Source organism: Aethalodelphis obliquidens, unplaced genomic scaffold, assembly GCF_003676395.1.
Source record: "Aethalodelphis obliquidens isolate GAN/ISIS:26980383/991018 unplaced genomic scaffold, ASM367639v1 scaffold32, whole genome shotgun sequence".
Lineage (NCBI taxonomy): Eukaryota > Metazoa > Chordata > Mammalia > Artiodactyla > Delphinidae > Aethalodelphis > Aethalodelphis obliquidens.
The window spans coordinates 14,857,629-14,878,044 of NW_020837976.1; the positions used below are offsets into that span (position 1 = coordinate 14,857,629).

Genomic DNA, 20,416 nt, shown 5'->3' on the forward strand with positions numbered 1-20,416 from the left:
AGTCACGGAACTTCTCTGCGCCTCAGTGACCTTTTCTGAAAAATGGGTCCATAACAGGGTGCCTTGCAACTCTAGGGCTCCAGGGGTGGAGTCAACCAGTGAATGGGGTGAACGTGCCAAGGCCTGATCAGTCATGGAGGGGAGATGCTGAGAAGAGGCAGGGGTAGGGAGACCTGCTGGAACCCTGCTCAGGGGATGTCAGAGGGAGCTGCCCTGGGGGCAGCCATGCCTGTGGTGCTGGGGCCTCTGGAAGCCTCGCTTCAGCCCCCAGAGGCAGGACTCTGGGGCCTGGAATCCCCATCCTCCTCGTGGCCAGCAGCCCCTGCTTCCCATCTGGTCCCCAACGGCCCTACCCTCTGCTACCCCGAACCTTAAAGTCAGCCCTGATCTTGGAGGTGGAAACCAAGATTGACCCCACCTCCTCCAGCAAGCTAGGTGAGCAGAAGGGGCTTCACTGCAAGGCTCCGTGATGGGATACCCACAAGCCAGGGTACCACGAGCCTTATGGTGTAAGTCTTCCCGTTTCATTACAGCAGTAACAGCCCTGCCACTTCTGTAGCACGAATTACATGCCAGGCTGCTCTACACACTTCACGTGGATGTTAATTCACTTAATCCTTACAGCAGCCCTGAGGCTGTTGTCATTCTCACTTCACAGAAGAGAAAACTGAGGCCAGAGAGGTTAAGTCACCTGCCAAGTCACATAGCTAGTAGGCAATGGAGCCAGGATATGAACCCAGACCCAGGCTGTCTGCCTCCATAGTCTGTGCCCTCCTCTCTCTCTACCTACCTATCATTCATCTCAGTGCCCCAGAAACCCTGAACCCCGCTGAGGTCTTTGGATTTCTGAAATTTGCAGATAGCTGAAGATTCACATGTTTCTTTTTAAATGACCAAAATGCTCAGTTTTAACTCTGAATGGGAAATCTCTCCAAACTCCTTCGTCTTTTTCCTGCCATCTAAAATAGAGCATGCCACAGATAACTTAACCTTCTAAAGTGTGGACATTCCAATGTTTGTTTCCAGCCTATGGAGGACATGCAGAGGAAACAGCTGCACTTGCTAAGAGTTGGATAAGAACGAGGTGCTGATCAGAGGCTGGTAGAAACTAGGCAGGAGCTTAAGAGTGAAGACTGTAAGGCACCGATGTGGGCTGCTGTGTGGCTTTCACAGCCAGCACCCTGGTTCTCTGGGACGCGTGAGGCTGCCAGATCACCTGGTTCTGGAGCAAATCATCAGCTCTGGAATCTCTCTGCCCTTTTCTTCCTCTCCTTTCCCCTCCCGCTCTCCTAACTTCCTCCATCTATCTGCACCCCCTTGAGGTTCACAGCTGATAGCTAAGAGTCCTCTGACCACCAAAGCCTCCCTCTGAACCAATGACCTCCTCGGCCCCGGTCCCTGTCCTGCACCATCTGCCCATCCCCGGCCTCCGGCTTCCCCTCCCTGGACTGCTGGCTCTGCCAGCTGACGGCGCTTTCAGAACCGGCACAAGCGAGCTCTTTCACCCACTGCCAGGGGTCCCAGGGCCGGATTCCACAAGCTCTGGTGGCCCTGCCCCCACCCCCTCCCCTCCAACCATGGCAGGTTCTCACTGGTTCACACTGTGTGAATGTGTCCCCAGCTAGATGTGAGTCCCCTTGCAGCAGGAACCAGCTTGAAGGCCTCATCTAATCCACACCTCCTCCAGGGTCGCACCCAGATCCTCCCCACACTGTCTCCCTTCCTGGGGCTCCCTGAGTCCAGAGCCCATATTCTGTAGTCTGAGGCTCTTTCTCAGGTAGGTCTGGGAAGCTTTCTCTCCAGCCAGAAGGGGGTGCTCTCTAGGGGCAGGGGCATTTGCCTTCCCCCCCCCGTCCTCCTACTCCCCTCCCCCAGCACGAGCCTCCCTTCCTCTCCCATCCCAACTCTTCCAGACTTCCCCCACCCCTCCAACCTACGCTGACACCCGCCTTGAACTTGGGGCCCTCCCTACAAGTTCAAGTTCTGCAAGCTGCTTTGTGTGGACGTTATTTCTGTTCTCCTTAAAGACACAAGGAGCCTTCGAGCGTAGAACCTCTAGGCTCAGTCCCATCAGCATGGTGTGCGGCTGAGCCCCACAGGGACTCCCAGCCCCCTGCCCCTCACCCCTCCACAGTGAGCCTACACACTGTCCTACTGGGGCTACCCCGGAACCTGAATTCCCAGATTACAGAGCACCCAGATGGCATAACTGCAGGACTTTGGAGATCAATCTGGTCCAAACCAGACTCCTGACAAATGGTGAAATGAAGCTCCAGAGACAGAAAGTGACTGCCCTGGACCACACTGCAGCCCCTGGCACAGGAACCTGGGCTGATCTGTGGTCAGACAGCCTCAGGGCCTTCAGGAATCTGTTTTCAGGCTCAGCTCAAAGACAAGGGAGCTGGAAGGAGGGTCCTGCCCGGCAACCAGTGTGTCCTGGTATTTCAATGGCATGACACAAGGGGAGGTGACCACGGTGAAAAGAGGCTAACTACTGGCACGGCTGGAGGAACACAGCCTTCTTGTTCGTGCCTCATGCGATGCTGCACATGGCTTTGGTCTGGCTCCAACCCACTCTCAGCCTGTCTCCACCCCATTTCCAGGCTCACCGCAGACTTTGCAGCACCCATGCCTTTGCTCCTGCTGTTCTCCCAGCCTCAAATGCCCATCTCCCCATCTCTACATGCTGGAGGGGAGTCCTCATCCTTCAGGACCCCACAGATTTCCCCGAGGACCCCACTTCCAGCACCATGAGCTCGCCCTTATATGCAGCGCGCTTCTATAGGGATCTAGGTTCACATCTCACTGCTTCCCATGGCCTGCTCGCACAGCGCACCGAAGTCAGGGAGGATGGAGACAACAGTGGGAGATCCTCCCGCCCGATGGGAGGCTGGAGTGGGGACTGGACACACAGGGTCAGCTCTAGAGAGCAGGGCACAGGGGTGGGGGTAGCTGAAGCTGCTTGGAGATGGAGAGAAGGTATGTGAAAGAGTTCAGAGCTAGACTCATGGGTTGGTACAAAGTATGAGGTAGGGGGTGGGGCAGGAAGCAGATGGTGGGGACTGTGTTTAAGGCCAGTGGTAGGGGCTGTCATATGTGTTGGTCAGACCAGCAATGACCTGCAGCTGTGTGTGTGTGTGTGTGTGTGTGTGTGTGTGTAGCAGGGTTTAGAGACCTCTGAGCCACAGGCCAGAGTGATACAGGGCACTGACTACGAGGTGAGGGCAGGTCAGCCTGAAGCCAGTGGGGTGACAGAGCAGTAAGGGCCATTGGGCACAGCTCTCTGCTCTGGGCCTGGGACAGGCAATGCTGGACTCTTGGACCCACTGCTTGTGGCCCTGACCTGACTGATGTGGTGCTGGAAGGCATCAATGGGGGGAGGAGGGAGGGGGCAGGGCAGGCTCCAGGGCCACAGCCCAGTGAGGGGACCATCTGGCAGAGGCAGGCTGATGGGCCACACTTCACCAATGGGCCCAGGCGTGACTTGGAGCTGCAGCAGCTGCAGCAGCTGCAGCATGGCTGCAGGAGTGAGCAGGGGGCCTCACCGTGCACCCTCTGGGTTCCTGCAGCTTCATCCTCATGGGCCCAGGGAGGTGATGACACAGGTCTCAGGAGCTGCCTGGTGCATGTGAACTAAGATAATGCCTCACATACAACTTTGGAGAGGGTGACAAACTGGTGAGGGGAGGGCTGTGGGCACGGTGAGAAAGCCGCAGATGACTGCTGGAGTCTGGAAGGCAGACTTGAGCTAGTCTGATCCTCACACCCCTCTAGGGAATGATCATCACTTTACAGGTGAGGACACCAAGGCTGAGAGACGAGGGGCTGAGCTGGGAGTCAGACCCAGAAGGGTTTGCTTCAAAAACCAGCCTTTCAACCATCCAGGCTCTGGGGCCTGTTCGGGGCCTGTCTGACCACAGGGCTTTGGACCAGCAGACCCCCGGGTCCTTTCCAGGACTAGCCCGCATCCCACAGGTCTGGGAGAGTCTGCCGCAGGGGCTACGAGCCAGGATATGGAAACCACTGGAACCCTCTGGCCACGTGGGCTACATGGGCAGGTGTGGTGGCCTCACTGGCAGGCTGACCCTTTTCACGGGGTAGAGAGACAGGACCCCATGAAACCGAGCTCTGTGAGCATCGCTGCATCCCCGGGCGTGGATTTGTTATCCAGCTCCTGCGGGGCTCCGGACTCTGGAATGGGAGGACCCAGATTCTTTACGAGGTTCCAGCCTCCCGAGGCCCACTGGCCTTGCTGCCCTGTTCACACCAGGGCCTCCAGATGTGGCTTTCCAGGATCCCCTTCTTTCACTAGGCCTACACTGGGGCACTCCATCCCCTCACCTGCCCATGGAGTCCTGCCCTGGGAGCTCCAGCTGACTCTCTTTCTTACCTGGAAAGTACAACCTCTGTCCCTGATGAACTGGTATCCCCACTCCCGCCCACCACCCCAGCCACGACCATTCATATTTCTCCCCTTCCTTGCCACTGGACAAATGCTGCCCATCGAGGGAGGGGAGATTCTTGGACCCTGCCTGCTCCGGGACCCCACCTTCCTGACCACCCTCCACCTGGGTTTACAGAGCTGCCCGTGACAGTGCACCTCCGCGCTTGGATTGGAGAGCGCTGCCTCTCACCGTCCCGCAGCTCCTCTCACCCTCAACACAATGCAGATGTGGTCACCTTGCCAACGGAACACCCCTGCCAAAGGCCCAGGCGAGCAGCCTCTTTGGGGAGAGAAGGGGGGAAGAGGCGTAGGAGCCCCGCTGGCAGACTCACCTTCTCTCTGTTGCTGGGGGATCATTGGAGGTGGCTGAGGAAAGGCCTGGCTTATCTGACCGTAGGCAGCAGGGTAGGCGGCTGCTGGAGGGCCAAAGAGAAGAGGCAAGAGCAAGAGACGGTGACAGTGACACGGAGAGAGACAGGGTGAGAGGCAGGAAGAAAGAGAGAAATTTCAGTGTTGAGCAGTAAAAGCAGACCAGCGAAAAAATGCATTTTTAAGATAAAGCCAGTTTTCAGCAGTAATGAAGGAGAAGCGGCAAAGGGAAGACTAGAAGATGTGTATGTGCGCTGGTGTGTGTGTGTGTGTACGTGTGTGCACGCGCACGCTGGTGTGTGCATGGGGGAGGCAAGTTTAATCTGCAATGGACAACCCACGTGTGGATAATAACGGATAATCAAAAACATCAGAATGCCCTGGAGAGGATCGCCCCACACCGCCTGGAACCCACAAGGTTCCCCCTTCTCTGAGCCACGACTGACTCCGGCCACATACCCTCAGTCTCGCTCAGATGGCACCTGTGTGGGAGACAGGAGCCCCCCTAGGTGTGAGCTTGGCCTCTGGGACCCTGCCAGTGGGTGGTTCCCCAGGGGCAGAGGGCTGAGTTGAACAAATCTGATGCTTTCTATATTCAACTGGAAAGGGTCAGAGGTGGGACAGGAGTGGCTAGCCCCCTCCTCCGCCTGGCCTGGCTCCCAAAGGGGCTCAGCAGGTGAAGGAGAGAGCTTCCCCTGGACTCCAGATGTGAGAAGCCCGCTTTATCCAGGTCCCCATGGTGCCAGGAAGCTCCATCACCCTCAGGGGAGACACTGCTGGCTCCTAAACACAGCAAGGAGGGACCCTGACCAGGCCAGACAGTAGGACACTGGCTGGGCGGGGATGACTGTGGGTGTGTGTGTGTGTGTGTGTGTGTGTGTGTGTGTGTGTGTGTTGCCGAGCCTGGGGGAGGGAGAGAAGCGTGGCTGACAGCTGGCCTTGGGCTTCCTACGGTAGCTCATCACCTTCCCATTCAGTGACCCAAGGCCATCTGCTCGCCCCTCCTCTTTTCTACCTCTGGCTGCCTATCCTCCCTTGTTCCCTGTCCTCCTTGCTCGGGCCCCACTCCTGTTGCCTGTGTATGGCTGGTGGGGGGCAGGGATGGAAACTGCTTCCCTTCCCTCAAACCCAGGCATCGGTGCTTTCTGAGCCAGTGACACCTAGCTCCGGCCTCACCCCAGTGCTGCTGGGAGGCTTGGTGCTCCTGGACAAGCCAGCCCTGGCAGCACCACGGAGGAGGGAAATCTGGCCTCAAAGATGAGTCACTTCACAGCAAGGTTAAAGCTTAGCCTAGCTCACCAACTCATCGCACGTTCGGACCACCCACCACTGCCGTGTTGGGTTAGGGTTAGGTAAGCTCTGCCTGAAGGCCAAGGGGCACCTGCAGAGGGGGAGGGAGCCCGGCGGGGGTTGGGGGGGGTCTCTGTCAGTATAACACTCCCTCCTTCTACCACAGCTCCTGGCCAGTCCTGCCCTGCTCCCCCCTCCCTCACAGTGCTAGGCCCAGGCCTGGCTGGGTAGGGGGCACTGGTGCCCAGGCATGGGGAGGTGCATACAGCCGGGGGACCACCGAGGGGACGCGTGGATACTAACGACCTGCATACTGCTGCACTCCGGCGTAGGCCTGCTGCAGGGGGTCCGCGGCGGTGGGGCTCTGCGCTGCAGGGGAGCCAAGGGGGCAGAGGTCAGCGATGCCTACCCAAACCAGCTCCTCTCCCACCACACCCCTGGAGATGAGGCTGTAGCTGCACTGCCTCCCCAGCCACTGTGGTCTCTGTCCTGGGGCAGGGCATCTGAGGCAGGAACCCTGAAAGGGGATTCCCCTTTCCTCAGCCTGGGGCCCTTAGTAGGGTGGAAAGCTGTTTCCCCTGGCTGGGGGATGCAGCCTGCCGCTGGCTTGGGTCAGGGGTGAGAGGTGTGGTTCATGCAGAAGGCTGGGAAGGGCAGGGAAGGAGACACCAGAGAAGGGCTTGACCATGAGGGGCTTGTGGGGAGACACCTGAGGGACCTGGCCCTGGAGAAGGGCTGTGGGAAAGCAGGCAAGGGTGCTAGAGGCTATCAGGAGGCTGGTTTCCTCCTCACTTATCCCTAGCAGGACTCAGGGGCAGAGCCCAGCTAGGCAAAAGAAAGGGCATGGAGGCCTCATCCTGCCATTCTTCCTGGGCCACCCATGCCTACTCAAACAGAGGGACCCCCTCCCAAATTCTTAGGGAGTTTGCACGAGGCACAGAGGTCTTTCATTCCTGGGCATGCCCTTAGTAGAACTGACCACACAAACAGATCTGCCCCACGGTGCCCACAGACACCAAAGAACAAGAAGACCAAGGACCTTCTAACACCTGATCTCATGAGTGGGACGTCTACTGCCCAGTGCGCGGGGGCCCTTGGGCTGATACTTTGGCAAGCAGCCCAGAGAAGCTGGACTTCTTGGTTCACTTCTGTTGCCTTTGTTGTGTCTGCAGATGTGGTGGGCAGAAGCCTGGCTGCAGCATGGACCAGTGGTGGGCACTGCCTTTGGTGATCAAGGGCAGTGATGACTGAAGTGGGAGTGGGCTGGCCTTGGGGGCCCAGGGAGATGGGTGGGGACAGATCCAGCCTCAGTACATTTGAGGCAAGCTGGTGAACACAGCAAGGCAGAAAGGAAACCATCCAGGCTTATCGGCCTAGCGAAGCTAAACGGCAGTGCCAGGCTTTGGGGCCTGCAGACCAAGAAGAATCCCCAAATTTCCCTTCTGAGCTCTCTTCCCTGAACCTCTCAGTAACATTACACTAGAACAATAGCTCCTGGGTCTCTGGGGGACAAGGGAAAGTCCTGGGGCAGAGGTCCTTAGAGAGCATGTGGATGGTAGCAGGTGAGCTGGGCCCAGGAGGGCACTGCCCAGAGTGGGGAGCTGAAGACAGGTAAGGACGCGGGCTCCTTCCCGCCTGGGGTTGCCCAGGACAAAACCCTATCCCTCGATTTCCCCCACGGTGGACACTGGAGCCCCCAGTGGTGAGGTAGCAGTAGTGGTGGCGTTTGGCAGGTGGCCTACTGCTCTCTCCGCCTGACTCCTCCACCAGCCTGAGCTCCCTGGAGGGAGAGCCACATCTTGCTTGTCCTCTTGGGCTACCCAGCTGCTCAGCCACAGAATGCCTTTATGCCAATTAGAAAAAAGATGTCTCTCCTCTGGGCAGAGTTGCGGTGCCCTGTGCAGAATATAACCTGCACGACTTCTGTGGCAGCTCCCCCAGCACAGCGCCAGGATCGTAGCAAGTGCTCAGCAAACACCGTGACACGGGCGAGAGATAACCAGTCCCTACCATTTGTGAGGGTCACCCCTCAGGGGCGTTTTGTGGTAGTAAAAGCCACACTGTGTGCTTCCAGCATGACCCCGATGAGCAAAGGGGGGAGCAGAGATGCTACCTGGGGCTAGGACGTGGAGAAAGGCTTTCTGAGACCCCTCTCTACTTAGCTGCTTAACGACCTCATTAGTAACTGCCAAAGAATGAGCACTTTGAAGGATCTCGCTCGTTACAGCAGCTCCGAACTCTGCATTTAAAGATGGGAAATTCATTTTTTTAATGTACTACTTTTCTCCTTCCCTTCCCTCCATCCCTCCCTCCTGCTCTGGCAGGGGACTGTTTATGGGATGTGACAGATTGTTACAAATGGGGGAGAGAAACGTTTCCAAATTCCACGAGGGAAATAGCTCACAGATGCTGGTAGGGGTGGGGAAGGACCAGGTTTGTCAAAATCCAGAGACCCAGATGGGCTTGTGGGCAGGCAAGGGAGGGGGTGGTGAAACCACCCAGATGTGCTGGGGACTGTATCTCCCAGCCCATGAGCCTGAGCGAGGAGAAGCCCAAGAACCTGAGATAGGGGGGCTCTCTCCCACCTCCAGCTTGCCAAGCCCCTCCCAGCCTGGAGCCTTCACCATTAAGCAACACTCCAGATCCCCCTCCAGGCCCTGTCACTTCACTCTCTAGGCTTCCCTGGTCTGTTCGCTATGCAGTGAGGGGTGAGTTGTGGGAAAAGCACTGAGATGGGATCATGAACAACTCCAAGTTCAAAGTCAGGAAATTCTCCTCTATTTCTCTCTGGCACACTCAGCTTCTACTCTGCTGCTGGTACAACTTTTATATTCTATGGATGCCTGGGCCTCACTCCAGTGAAATCAGAATCTCTGGGCTTCTGTGGTTTTACGAAGCCACACAGTAGATTCTGATGGGCGACCAGAGTGGGAAGCACTACTCTGCCCCCCAAGGCTGATCTCCTCTGCCCTAGTTGGGCCAACCTCCTTACCCTCCCTGCCCCTGCCAGGACAGGCCCTCCATAGCAGTGTGCTCCTTGCTCATCCGTACTTAATGTTTGATCTGAGCGCCTCCACAGGAGGCTCTGTTGGGCCTCCTCAGCCTACAGAATGAAAGAACTCTCCCTTCATTGGAATCCTTAGGCATCTCAAATCAGAGAACGCTCACTCTTGACCAAAGTCTACTCTGCCTTATTGCCTCATTATTCTGTTGATGCATGTTATGTTCCTGACTGGATTTTGACCTCCCAGGAGATAGGCCCATGTCCTGCCCTCCTTCTGGGCCACCCCCCTTTCACCTTTCATAGACTGGGCACTTACTAGTACTTATGGAGACTCTGTGACCTCATCACCTGCCCTCCAGCAAGGACAGCATTCTCCTCGTTGCTATTACACTGCCTCTTGCCAGTCTACTCTAGGGCTTTGGGCCCAGCTTCCCAGCTCCAGTCCTCAAGACCAGGGAGATGAGCTGCTTAAAGTCAACTGGACACTCTTACCACAGGAGAACTGCTAAATTTTAGAGGAACAAAGTTAATCAGGAACAGGCCTCCTGGATCTTCTTGTGTGCCGGAATTCATGAAGGTAGGACCCAGGAACTGTCCAAAGTTCTGACCGCGGCTGCACCAAGGGACCGAACTGGTATGTACTAGCCAGACTGCCAATCTATATACCTCCACTTCCTTCCCCAAAGAGGCTTTTCCTATTTAATACTAAATATGATTATTCTTTTAGCTTCTATCCCCTCACTTCTTTTGGGTCAAATTCACTCTCAAGTAATTTGCAGCTATTAGCCTCTCTCTAGATGAGCTGGACAACTCATCTATTCTCCTTTCCCCTGAGGGAGCCCCAGGAATGGGGTTTTTTCTCACCCATCAGACTGACAAACCCCCAGGGATCTGTCTTCTCTTCCATCAGGAGCTCCCTGAAGGAAGGCAGGAGGCTGGCTTTCCCTGATCACATTTGGGGTTCCACCAAGGAACAGAGGGCAGGGAGCCACACATTCCCTGTTATAACGGCAAGGGCACGGACAGAATGGATGAGGAGTGTGTTGCATGGGGAAGGAAGGGCTGCCACATGTTCTTACCTGGGTAGGGGTGAATGCCATTGGCAAACACAGCTTCTGCAGCAGGTTGCCCATTGGCCTGTGGGGGGAGGCCAGTGAAGCCGTTCACCCCAATGGGGGACGGGATGCTAGGCACGGCTGGTGCAGTGATGCCCGGAGGGGTGCTGCCACCTGGTTCCAGAGGTGAAGATGGGTGGAGAAGGGGAGGCAAACAGAACAAAGGTGATGAAGGCCAACCCATGGAGCTCCACCCTGCTGGCTCCAAGGACCTGGGGATGGGCTTGGACCTCACACATCAACTCAATCCTATCTGTGAATCAGGCCTTGGGTTATCATCTCCCTATATGTAATGACTCTACTTATCCCAACTATATCTATACGTCAGAGTCCAAATCTCACCTACCCCACAAAGACTTCTCTTACCACTGACTGCTTGACCTTGGACCAGCAGCACATAGACCTCTAAGTGCCCTTGACTTTGACCACACTTGGTCTTCCTTTAGTCTTTTTCAATGATTCGTGCTCACCCCAGATAAGTCAGGATGGACTGGTCTTTGTCTAGCCACCAAGGGGTTTCTAAGCTATGGCTCTGCTCTCTGCTATCCTAATTGGATCACTGAGGGGCTGATTTGCCTCCCTATGAGTAAGTCTTGATACTCAGGTGGAGGAGGTCTTAACTGTGGTGTTCCCTTGCATTGAGGGAGAAAGGCCTTTGCAGAGTCCAGACTCAGCCCTATTCCCACAGAAAGTAGACAGCCTGGCCTCCTCCTCTTAGGACAGTGGTAATGCTCATTGTGGCAGGGGTAAAGCTGGGGTCAGGTGACAATATGTTGTGCCCTCCCTACACCAGGTGGATGGAAACCAAGGTGTGGATGGCATGGGAATTGTACTGAGGCCCCAGAGGCTGGAAAGGCCTTCTTCTTCATGTAGGAAGCAGGGTGTCTCTGTGGATAAGGACCTGAGGCCATCAGGAGTGTCCCTAGGTCGGGGATCAGAGCTTTGGGGTGGCGTTCAAGTTGGGGCTAGAGATGGCACAGTCTTTTATAGCTTTTAGCTGGGAAAGGAATAGCTCCTGGATGTCAGGAAGGCTGCTGCTACGGCCTGAGTGCAGACAGCGAAGGGAACTTGGTGAATGAGTGCTCAGCCCTTGGGGCTGGACAGGGATTCTTAACTTGGAAACTACTGCATCTGTAGCCACGCATTCCTTGTAGGGAGCTGTCCTGTGCATCGCAGGATGTTTAGCAGCACCCCTGGTCTCTACCCACCAGATTACAGTAGCACCGCCCCCCTTCAGCTGTGACAACCAAAAATTCCAGGACATTGCCAGATATTTGGGAGGGAGGGGCAAAATTGCCCTGGTTGAGAATCATTGAACTGGGCAATAGCCAGGATCCAATTAAAAACATGCTTTGTAAGCGGAGCTGTTTCCAACCCCTCTGTCCTTTAGTAACTCTTACAGTTCTCTCTTGCTTCTTGTGAAGCTGTCTTGGAAAAAGTCAGTGAATCTAGGTTGGGTTAAAGGGAAATGAAAAAATAGGGTTCCTTCTGTGCTAGGGCCAGGGGTCACAGGATGGGCAGGGCTCTTTCCCTTTCAAACCTCAAAGGGAGATGTGTTCATGTCAATTTCTTTCCAGATATCTACACCAGAGATCAACATGAATTGCTTCCTGATATGGCTAAACAATTTGAGTGAAATTCTCACCACTCTGAAATCATATCACAGACATCAGGGGTCCACATCCCATCTTCCCATGGGTCCTCAGGAATTAGAACACTTTTGAGACACACTGCCCAAGGATAAGGCCTGCATTGGGCCCAGACACTATGTGCTCTTGACACAGGATGGTCCATTGGTAGCCAAAATTGGCCAAACAAAAGGTACCGATGTGGGTCCAGCTGCTTTCCTGCCAGGCCAGGCCCTGTGTTGGTACCTGCCCACTTACCTGAGGTTGGGGTCATGGGTGCGGCCGCCAGGCCATTCATGTTGAGGGCCGCCATCTGCTGCATCTGGGCGGCGGCGAAGGCAGCCATGGGGTTCAGGTAACCACCCTGTGCGACTGACGCCATTAGTGCCGCTTGCTGCTGCATCAGCTGGGGCAGAGGGAGTGCAAAAAATATCATGCGCTTCCAGGGGGGGCGACCCTCCCCACCAAAGGGTTCAGCTCCCAGAGACCAGCCTCCTAGGCCCTGCACCCCAGGGAGCTCAGACACATCTCCCGACCCCCACCCCCAGAGAGCCCTGATGCCTTCCCCATACCTGCCCTAGCTCTCAGTGGCTGTTAGAGACCACCCCCCTCCCGCCCCCCAAGAGGAAACTGTGTTCAAAAGTAATAGTAAGGTCCTTGGCACTCTAAAGTTGTAGAAGGTGGGGGAAGGGGACTGGCTCCATGGGCACCAGTCAGTCCTGTCGTTCATGGGGATGTGACATCCAAGGCTCTAGAGATGTGTTGGATGAGCCTCTGTAGAACTAAGTTGGAATGGGTGTCTGTTCAAAATGGTCCTAACTTGGAGTCTGTAGGGTAGAAGCTACAGGAGAATCACAAATAAAACCTCAGGCACCCCAAGGTTCTCACAGAGCTGAGTGGGGATGGGGGAGGTTGCTGAAAGTGGCCAAGTTTGGACCCTGCTGCACAAGTGAGGGGAGCTTGCATTTTTAGAAGCAGAACCCTGGCCTACCTTAGTGCCACCCATGTGGGGCTACAGGTCTGAGAGGCAGCTGAGGGGAGATGCTGGCAGAGCCCGCCCCAGTGTGGAAGAAAGAAGTTGATGGGCCGGGGCCTGAGCTGGGGACTGAGAGGACTACAGAGGAGGTGTAGGGGATGAGGGCTTGGGGCACCTCAAAGGACCCCTGCCAGGAGTAACCAGAAGGCCTGAGGACACCCTTCCATGATCGGTGGCGGGGGTGGTGTGGTGTCAGCAGGACACTGAACCTCTCTCCCTGTTCCAGTCAGTGCTTCCTAGGATTTGCGGAGAACTGCGGCCCCCAGCCCCGCCCTGCCGTGCCCTCACTTACTGCCTGTGCGTAGGCGCCGTAGGCCCCGAACGGGATGGCCATGGGGTTGAACATGCCCATTTGGCCAGCCATCTGCTGCATTCGCCGCATTGTGCGCTCCTTGTCGGTGTCGGCGAACTTGACCACCAGACTGGATGAGGCTCCCTGCAGCCAGGACTGTGTGTGAGGCCCACCAGCCCTAACCGCCTCTGCTCCCTGGCCTGGGCCCACCCAGTCCTCTCCACGGGGTGCTATGGGGGCGGGGTAGGTGGCACGGTGACAAGCACGAACCCTTCGTCCAGGGGTCTGGAGTCTTAACCCCCCACCCCCACCTCAGGCTTTTTCTATCTGGTGACCTTGGGCCACTTTCTCAGCATCTCTGGGCCTCAATGTCCTTGTCTTAGAAGTGCGGATATTGGCAGTGCCTTGCGGTCTCATGGGGAGGCTGTGAGCACCGCAAGCGTTTGGCATCCTGTGGCCGAGCGCGCGAGGGCTGTCGGGGCCCCGCGGATGCGTGGGGTGGCCGGGATGTCTCTGTCCCTCATTGCCCCGTTCCCTCCCCCCTCCCAACTCCCCAGGGGCGGCCGCACTCACCGGCATGGTCTGGCTGCCGTGCAGAGCGTTGATGGCGGCTTGCGCCTCGGCGTGGGAGGAGTACTTCACAAAGGCGCACCCTGGGGGGACGGGAGAGGCTGAGCCACGGCGCCAGGGCCCAGAGGAAGGTCAGAGAAGCGGAGGACTGAAAGACGGGGCACGGGAGGGGCCGAGGGGATAGGGCGCCTCCCAGAAGAAAGCAGAGTGAGACACAGAAAGAGTGAGAGAGAACCGACAAACTCAGAGCCACACAAGGAGGCAGAGAAAGACCGGGACCGGCCAGAGTCTTCCAAGGACCCTTAAGTGGTCCCGTCCCCCGCGACTTGCATCGCGGCCTTTCCATCCCCGCAGGCCCAAGCGCCTCGCCCCTTCCACGCAGCCTTACCCCGCTTGCCCGACGGGGCCAGCCCCAGACGGCTCGGGACTTTGCCGTCAGGCTGGCAGGAGACCCGCGGCCTCGCCCCGCCCACCTGCTCGCACCACCCACTCCCCGCCCCGCCCCCACGCACCCTTGCTGTTCCCGTCTGGCCCGCGCAGAATGGTACACTCCTCGATGTTCCCGAAGGCCTCAAAGAGGCGGCGCACATCGTCCTCAGACTGCTGCTTGTTGAGCATGCCCACAAAGAGTTTTCTATCTTCTGGAACAAAATTAGGAGATGCTTACCCGGGCCGGGGGCCCGGCTGCGCGGGGTCGGGCCCGGGGGGAGGGCACGGCCGGAGGTGGAAGGGTTACGGAGGGGAAGGGTAGGAGCTGGGTAGGGGGCGGGAAGGGGGCGCACAGCAGGAGGGGGAGGGAAAACAAAGAGAGGGAGGCGGGTGGGGCACCGCTAGAAGGGGAGGAAGGACGCGGGGTGAGGGGGTTACGGGGAGAGGAGGTAGGAGGGGTTGGGTCTAAGAGGGGGCAGGATTGCAGCGACTCTGCCCCTTCCTGCCTAGAGAGCAGACCTCACACTGAGGGGCAGGGCCACTGGCAGGCACCGGCACACAGGTCGTATGGGCAGCCCTACGTTCTCTTCCTCCCTCCTCTTAGACACAAACTATCTTCCTCAGCCACTTTCACCCCCAGATACCAAAATTAATTTACAACTGGCAAGTCTGCCACAGGGCCTTTGCATATGCTGTTCTCTCTGCCTGGAGTGTCCTCCACATCACAAAGTTGAATCCTCTAATGCTAGGTCTCAGTTTAAATATTGCTTTCTCATCAAAGCCCCTCCTTCCACTTCTTTATTCTCTGTCTCAGCCTTTCCCATGGTCCAAAACTCAAAGGACAAGTATTTACTACTTTGACTGAGTAGTAGGTTTCTGTCTAGCTCCCCACCCCTCAATCTATGCTCCCTGAGGCAAGAGGCCAGGCCTCTGCTGGAGCAGTGGTAGCAGGCACATAGTAGGCCTGCAGGACTGAGCTATGGAATGAATGAATGAATGCCCTATGCCAGTCCCAGGAGCACACTTCCTTTCTGCCTCACATGTTCTTACCTCCATCTGGCGCTCCCTCCTCTTGCCCCTTCCTATTCATGCTGCAAAATTCAGCCCTGGGCACTTTGGAGGGCCTGTTTCCGAAGACTGGGCTCCCTCAGCAGCCTCGCCCCCACGCTTGTGTTGAGTACCAAATGGTTTGTTGACAGCACTCAGATGTGTGCTTAGGGTGACAGGGATCACGTTAGGCTGTGTGGATTTGTAGTAGCTTGTGACTGCAAAAAGATTTCCCATCCCACAAGCTCTTACTGCAGTGTGACTTTCACTCCTCCCAGGGAGGTGGGGTCTAAGTTCCCTCCCCTTGAATCTGGGCGGGGCTGTGACTGCTCTAACCAATAAAGAATGGCAGAAGTGACACGAGCTGCCTTCAAAGGCTCGGTCATAAAAAAGGATCAGCTTCCACTCTCAGCTCTCTCTTTTGGGCATGGTTGCTCTGTGGAAGCCAGCCACCATGCTGTGAAGAACCCCAACTAGCTCATACCGGGAGTCCACACGGAAAGGAACCCAGCCTCCAGCTGACAGCCAGCAACAGCCACCAGACATGGAGCGAATGAGTCCTGAGATGATTCCAGGCCCCAGCCTGTGAGCCTTCCAGCTGAGGCCCAGACATCCTGGAGCAGAGACAGTCCCTCCAAGCTGTGCCCTGTCTGAATTCCTGACCACAGAATCCATGAGCATAATAAATGGTTGTTTTATACCACTCCATTTGGGGTTAAGTTGTTAGGCAGCCGTAGCTGCTGGAACAGGGTCCCCGTGGTGGCAGACACCCTCTAGAGGCTTGTTGACTCTTCAATAACTGACACACACAGCCAAGACTGCAGAAATACCCACCCCAAAATTGCAAATGGCCATGTGTTCACGGTTTCCACAGAATGCAAGGGCACTCCAGGACCATGTCCTCCTGGATTCAGGGTGGTTGGTACCTCCTGCACCAGAGCACCCCCGTCACTCACACGGCCAGGAGAGTTCACATAGAGACGAGGGGCTGACCAGAGGTCTGGAGCGAAGCGGAGGAAACCTCCAGGCCCTGCCCTGCTTCACAAGCCACTGCAGAGTCCTCTTCAGGAAGGCCTGGCCACCGCCCTGCCGGTACCCCCAGCCTGGAGCACTCAGCACTGGGCAAGCTCTCAGCGATGAGGTGCCCCTTCCATGCCCACGGGGTATCATTGTCAGTTCCTGTGACCAATGTTGCGTCAGGGCATCCCAGCCTGGACCTCCAACATGGGTGGGCTTCAGCCAAAGCTCTGGGCCCGGAGCCTGCCCTAGCCTGGGCGCTCCGCCTGACGGCTCAGGCGCTGGCAGGGCTGGGCACGACCCTGCCCCATCTCCAGGCATCCCCAACTCCAAGCTCTGGGCGGGGGGAAGCAGAGACTGGGAGAGCAAGCGGAAGGAAGACAGAGGGAGTGGAAGGGGTGAAACTTCCTCCTGAGGAGGGACAGGAGGAGATAGGGTTCGAAGCAGAAAGGGAGGGGAAATGGCGGAGACAGAGGAAAAAGAACTAGAAACAAAGAGAAGAGAGAGGGCTTCCCTGGTGGCGCAGTGGTTGAGAGTCCGCCTGCCGATGCAGGGTATACGGGTTCGTGCCCCGGTCTGGGAGGACCCCACATGCCGCGGAGCGGCTGGGACCGTGAGCTGTGGCCGCTGGGCCTGCGCATCCAGAGCCTGTGCTGTGCAGCAGGAGGGGCCACAGCAGTGAGAGGCCCGAGTATGGCAAAAAAAAAAAAAAAAAAAAGAGCAGAGAGAAGAGCCAGGCAGAAGGAGAGGGCAGAGACAGAGGCGAGAGGGCCAAGGGCTTATGTTTAACTCCCAGAAGCACAGCAGCATTTACATGAAGTGAATCGAGTTTGGAAGCCTTCAGTAGAGCCTTGAAATTCTGCTCCCCAGGTCGGCCAGGTGCTCCCCCTCCCACAGCCCCTTTTAAAGGCTCCAATTAAATGGGATTTCCAGGAAGACAAAGAAGTGAAAACCTGCCCCCTGCTCATCCCTGACGCTCCTGGTCAAACATCTCCTCCCAGGAAGGAACTAGGAAAGGAAGAGAAGCCGGTCCTGCACCGAGCCTGGTTTAGATCCTGGAACCGCAGCTCCTGCCTCTCTCCTGACGTCTGAATATATTCCTCTCGTTTCATTATGACAGCTTTCTGATTACATTAAAATTCATCCCCACGTGCCTTTCTATCCAGCCACTTCCCTTTTGCCAGGGCGTTTTTTGTTTGTTTGTTTGTTTTTTCTAATTCCTTCTTCCACTCCCTGAAATCACCCCTTACTGCCAATTCTCAGTTCTCCGTTCTAGGCCCTTCCTGTTTGAGGACTTTCCCAATGTGGAGGGGGCCAGGCTCCTGCTCTTCCTGCCTGTCCGGACTTCCCCAGGGAAACTACAACTAGCCTTCCCTTTCTGGAAGGCTGCCAGAAACCAGATAAACCTGGCTCCAGACTCACTTCCTCCAGGCGATCTGGAGTGACCCCACCCAACACAAAGGTTTATTTGTTTCTAGGATGCTCTTTATTTCCAGTTGGCTTTGGTACTGGGTGAGTGATTCTAAGGCCTTTCAGACCAGGGAGTGGAAGGACTCAGTCTGAGGGTGGATCTCCTCCTTCGGCCCAGGCCCACTGGCTCACACCCCAGCTCTGCTGCCTTCCAGCTGCATACCTGTTCGCCCCCTCAGGTTTTTCGGTCTCTAAAATGGGAATAACTCAGCCCTCCTCATGTGGTGGACAATAGGCTCCCAGGAGATGCTGCAGGACAGAGCCTGGCCAGCAGTAACAACAACAGCGATGACCATGACCTGGGGTTCTCTCTCCAGGAGGAAGAGGAAATGGAGCTCCCTGCCCTGACTGGAGGGGACAGGGGTCACAGGGAGGGAGAGGCCAGACGATCCACATCTGGGGGAGGAGCACTTGAAGCGACAATTTGGACTGGACTCAGGCTGTAGCTGCTCAGCTGAGATGGACAACCTCTCCTTGTGTTCCCACCCCCCATGCCCTCCTTCCCCCGGCCACTTTCCCAAGGCTCTGTCCCCAAGCTGTGTCAGATGACCAGTGACACCATTTGGCTGGTGTCTTGGATCTTATGCCAACCTAGCGAGAGTCTCAGAGAATGACTCCATTTCCCCAGCCACTTCCCACCCGCTCCATCATGGACACAGACCCCGATTTCCTGGGACACGCTGAGCAGTCCCTGCCCCCAGCCCTCCTGCCTGAGTGACGCAGGGTCCCTGGCTGATAGTGGGACTATGATGCTCTCACTGGCCCCCGTGAACCCTCAGCCTGAGCCCGTTCTATGGCTGTGGGGCTGTCGCTGCTCCTCTGAGGAGATGTTCAGGCAGGTATTGCTGGGACTGGGCCACGCAGGCCACCTTGATGGGAGGTGAAGGACAGACCTCAGGGTCAGGGGGAAAATGGGCTGAAGACATCCCTGAGTGGGAGGTCGCTGAGACCGCACGGGAGCAGTCTCCCTCAGAGATGCAGGAGGCCGGTCTGCAGCCCAGTATCTGCCTCTTGACGGAGCCCAGCTTGGGGCAGGCACGCGGCTCCATTAAGCTCAACTTCTGACTTCCTGGGCTGAGCCCAGTGGCTGGCACAGGAAAGCTTTGGCCTGCTGGGTGATGGGTAAATACTCTAAATCTCCCCTGCCCTTGGGTTTTCACGTGGGCTCCTCCTGGCCCAGGGGCCGATCAAGGGGCTCATGCTCCCGCAGTGATTCAACAACTGTTTGCTGAGCAACTTCTCTGTGCCAGACACTGTTCCATGCCCTGCTTCTACAGCAGGAAACAAGAGAGGTGAGTCAGCTCACTGGAGCTGACTTCCGGATGGGGACAGAGGCCGTCCACAATATATAAGTTCCAGAACAAGACAAAGGCCCACAGGGCTGCGACAGAGTGGCCCCCAGAGCTGGTGTGCCCTCCCCAGCAGTAACAAGGCGGCAGAATGGCAGAGCTGGGCTGGACCCTGGAAAACACCAAGGCTCCCACCTTTTTTAGATGAGGAGGTCGGGGCAGCTGGGGCCGGGACTAAACCCAGGTTCTTGGAGTCTCTTGAATTACTAATCCTGACCCCCTTGCTGCTGCCTTCCTGCTCTTTTAAGCTATGAGTGCCTGTGTCTGCAGGGGTGAGGGAGCACCTGGGGTTCCAGGAGGCAGGGGTGTGACACCCCAGAAGGTTGGCACTAGTCCCGGCCCTTCCTGAACCAGAGCGGGCAACTCAGCTCTCTGTGCCCAGATGTCATGCTCTCACTGCGGGGGGAGTGGGCACAGTTTATCTTCCTCCCCCTCCCCAGGAGCTGTGGGAGGGGGGAGCCAATAAAATAACGGATGGGAAAAGTACCAAGTTCTGTCAGTTGCACGTGTTTACAACCACCTGAGGAGGGAATGGAACAGAGCCCCTGGCATCCCGCCTCTGGTCACTCCTGCAGCAAGCATTGACTGAGCACTTACTGTGTGCCTGGGACTCGGCTGATCAGAGAGTCTGAGATGAGTCTTGGGGGCCCTTCTGGTTTTCCTCTTTGGGCAAGTGTGTGTGTGTGGGGGGGGGATGCTTGGCTCTCAGATCCCTGGAGAATCCAGTCTTTGGCCCCAGAGCCTCTGCCACGGAGCCCCCCATGAGAGAGGACAGCCAGGCAATAGCTCTGGACTGCAGGTCTGTAGGGGCCAGTTGGGGAAGGGGGCAGTGGCAACACTCTGAAGGCTTCCAGGAGGAGGTGGCCTGGCGTCAGGGTCAGGGGCTCCAGACCCACAACAGGAGTTAAGCAAAAGCTGAGAGATGGGAGGGCCCTTTTTGGCTGTGCTTTTCACTTGCTCCCAAGTGGTCCCTGCCTGGGGGTTCAGGGGGAGCTGGACTTTGCTTTCCCAACTCCCTCTTGCCTGCCGTAACCCCCACCAACACACACACATCTCCCAGTCCTCTGACCTCGGGAGTATTCTTCATTCTCCCAGAACCTCAATCTAATTCTGAGTTTCAGTTTCCCAACCTATTAGCATGGGGGGACACCTCCGGGAAGATTTAAGTGCAGATGAAAAGGCAGAGGAGTCTAGTTGCCAGAATCTCATGCTTCCTCCAGCCCCTCCAGTTGGGAGACAGACTCCTCTCTTGTTCACTTAGAACGTCTGGGCAGAACGGGGCTCTGGCTGGAAGGATTTGCATTTTAAAAGGAGAGCCCAGAAAACAGAGAAGCAACACACTGACAACAAGTTGAG

At 56.7% G+C, this 20,416-nt stretch overlaps 1 protein-coding gene across 50 annotated transcripts in view; it reads right to left on the reverse strand.

The window, feature by feature from the left end:
* CELF4 (CUGBP Elav-like family member 4) overlaps positions 1-20,416 on the reverse strand; it is a 298,914-nt gene that overhangs the window by 16,316 nt on the left and 262,182 nt on the right. For 11 of the 50 annotated variants that reach the window (XR_003437294.1, XR_003437293.1, XR_003437290.1 and 8 more), the window contains exons 4-10: positions 14,261-14,386; positions 13,752-13,831; positions 13,179-13,322; positions 12,109-12,256; positions 10,187-10,336; positions 6,407-6,472; positions 4,777-4,860 (exon numbers count right to left, since the gene is read on the reverse strand). Coding sequence is in view for 44 of the 50 variants with exons in the window: in XM_027127839.1 (XP_026983640.1) it covers positions 4,777-4,860; positions 6,407-6,472; positions 10,187-10,336; positions 12,109-12,256; positions 13,179-13,322; positions 13,752-13,831; positions 14,261-14,386 (798 nt within the window). In the remaining 6 variants the exon portion in view is untranslated. Of the gene's footprint in view, positions 1-4,776; positions 4,861-6,406; positions 6,473-10,186; positions 10,337-12,108; positions 12,257-13,178; positions 13,323-13,751; positions 13,832-14,260; positions 14,390-20,416 lie in introns of all 50 variants that reach the window. The other 39 variants (XR_003437292.1, XR_003437289.1, XM_027127809.1 and 36 more) reach the window with 10 other exon arrangements.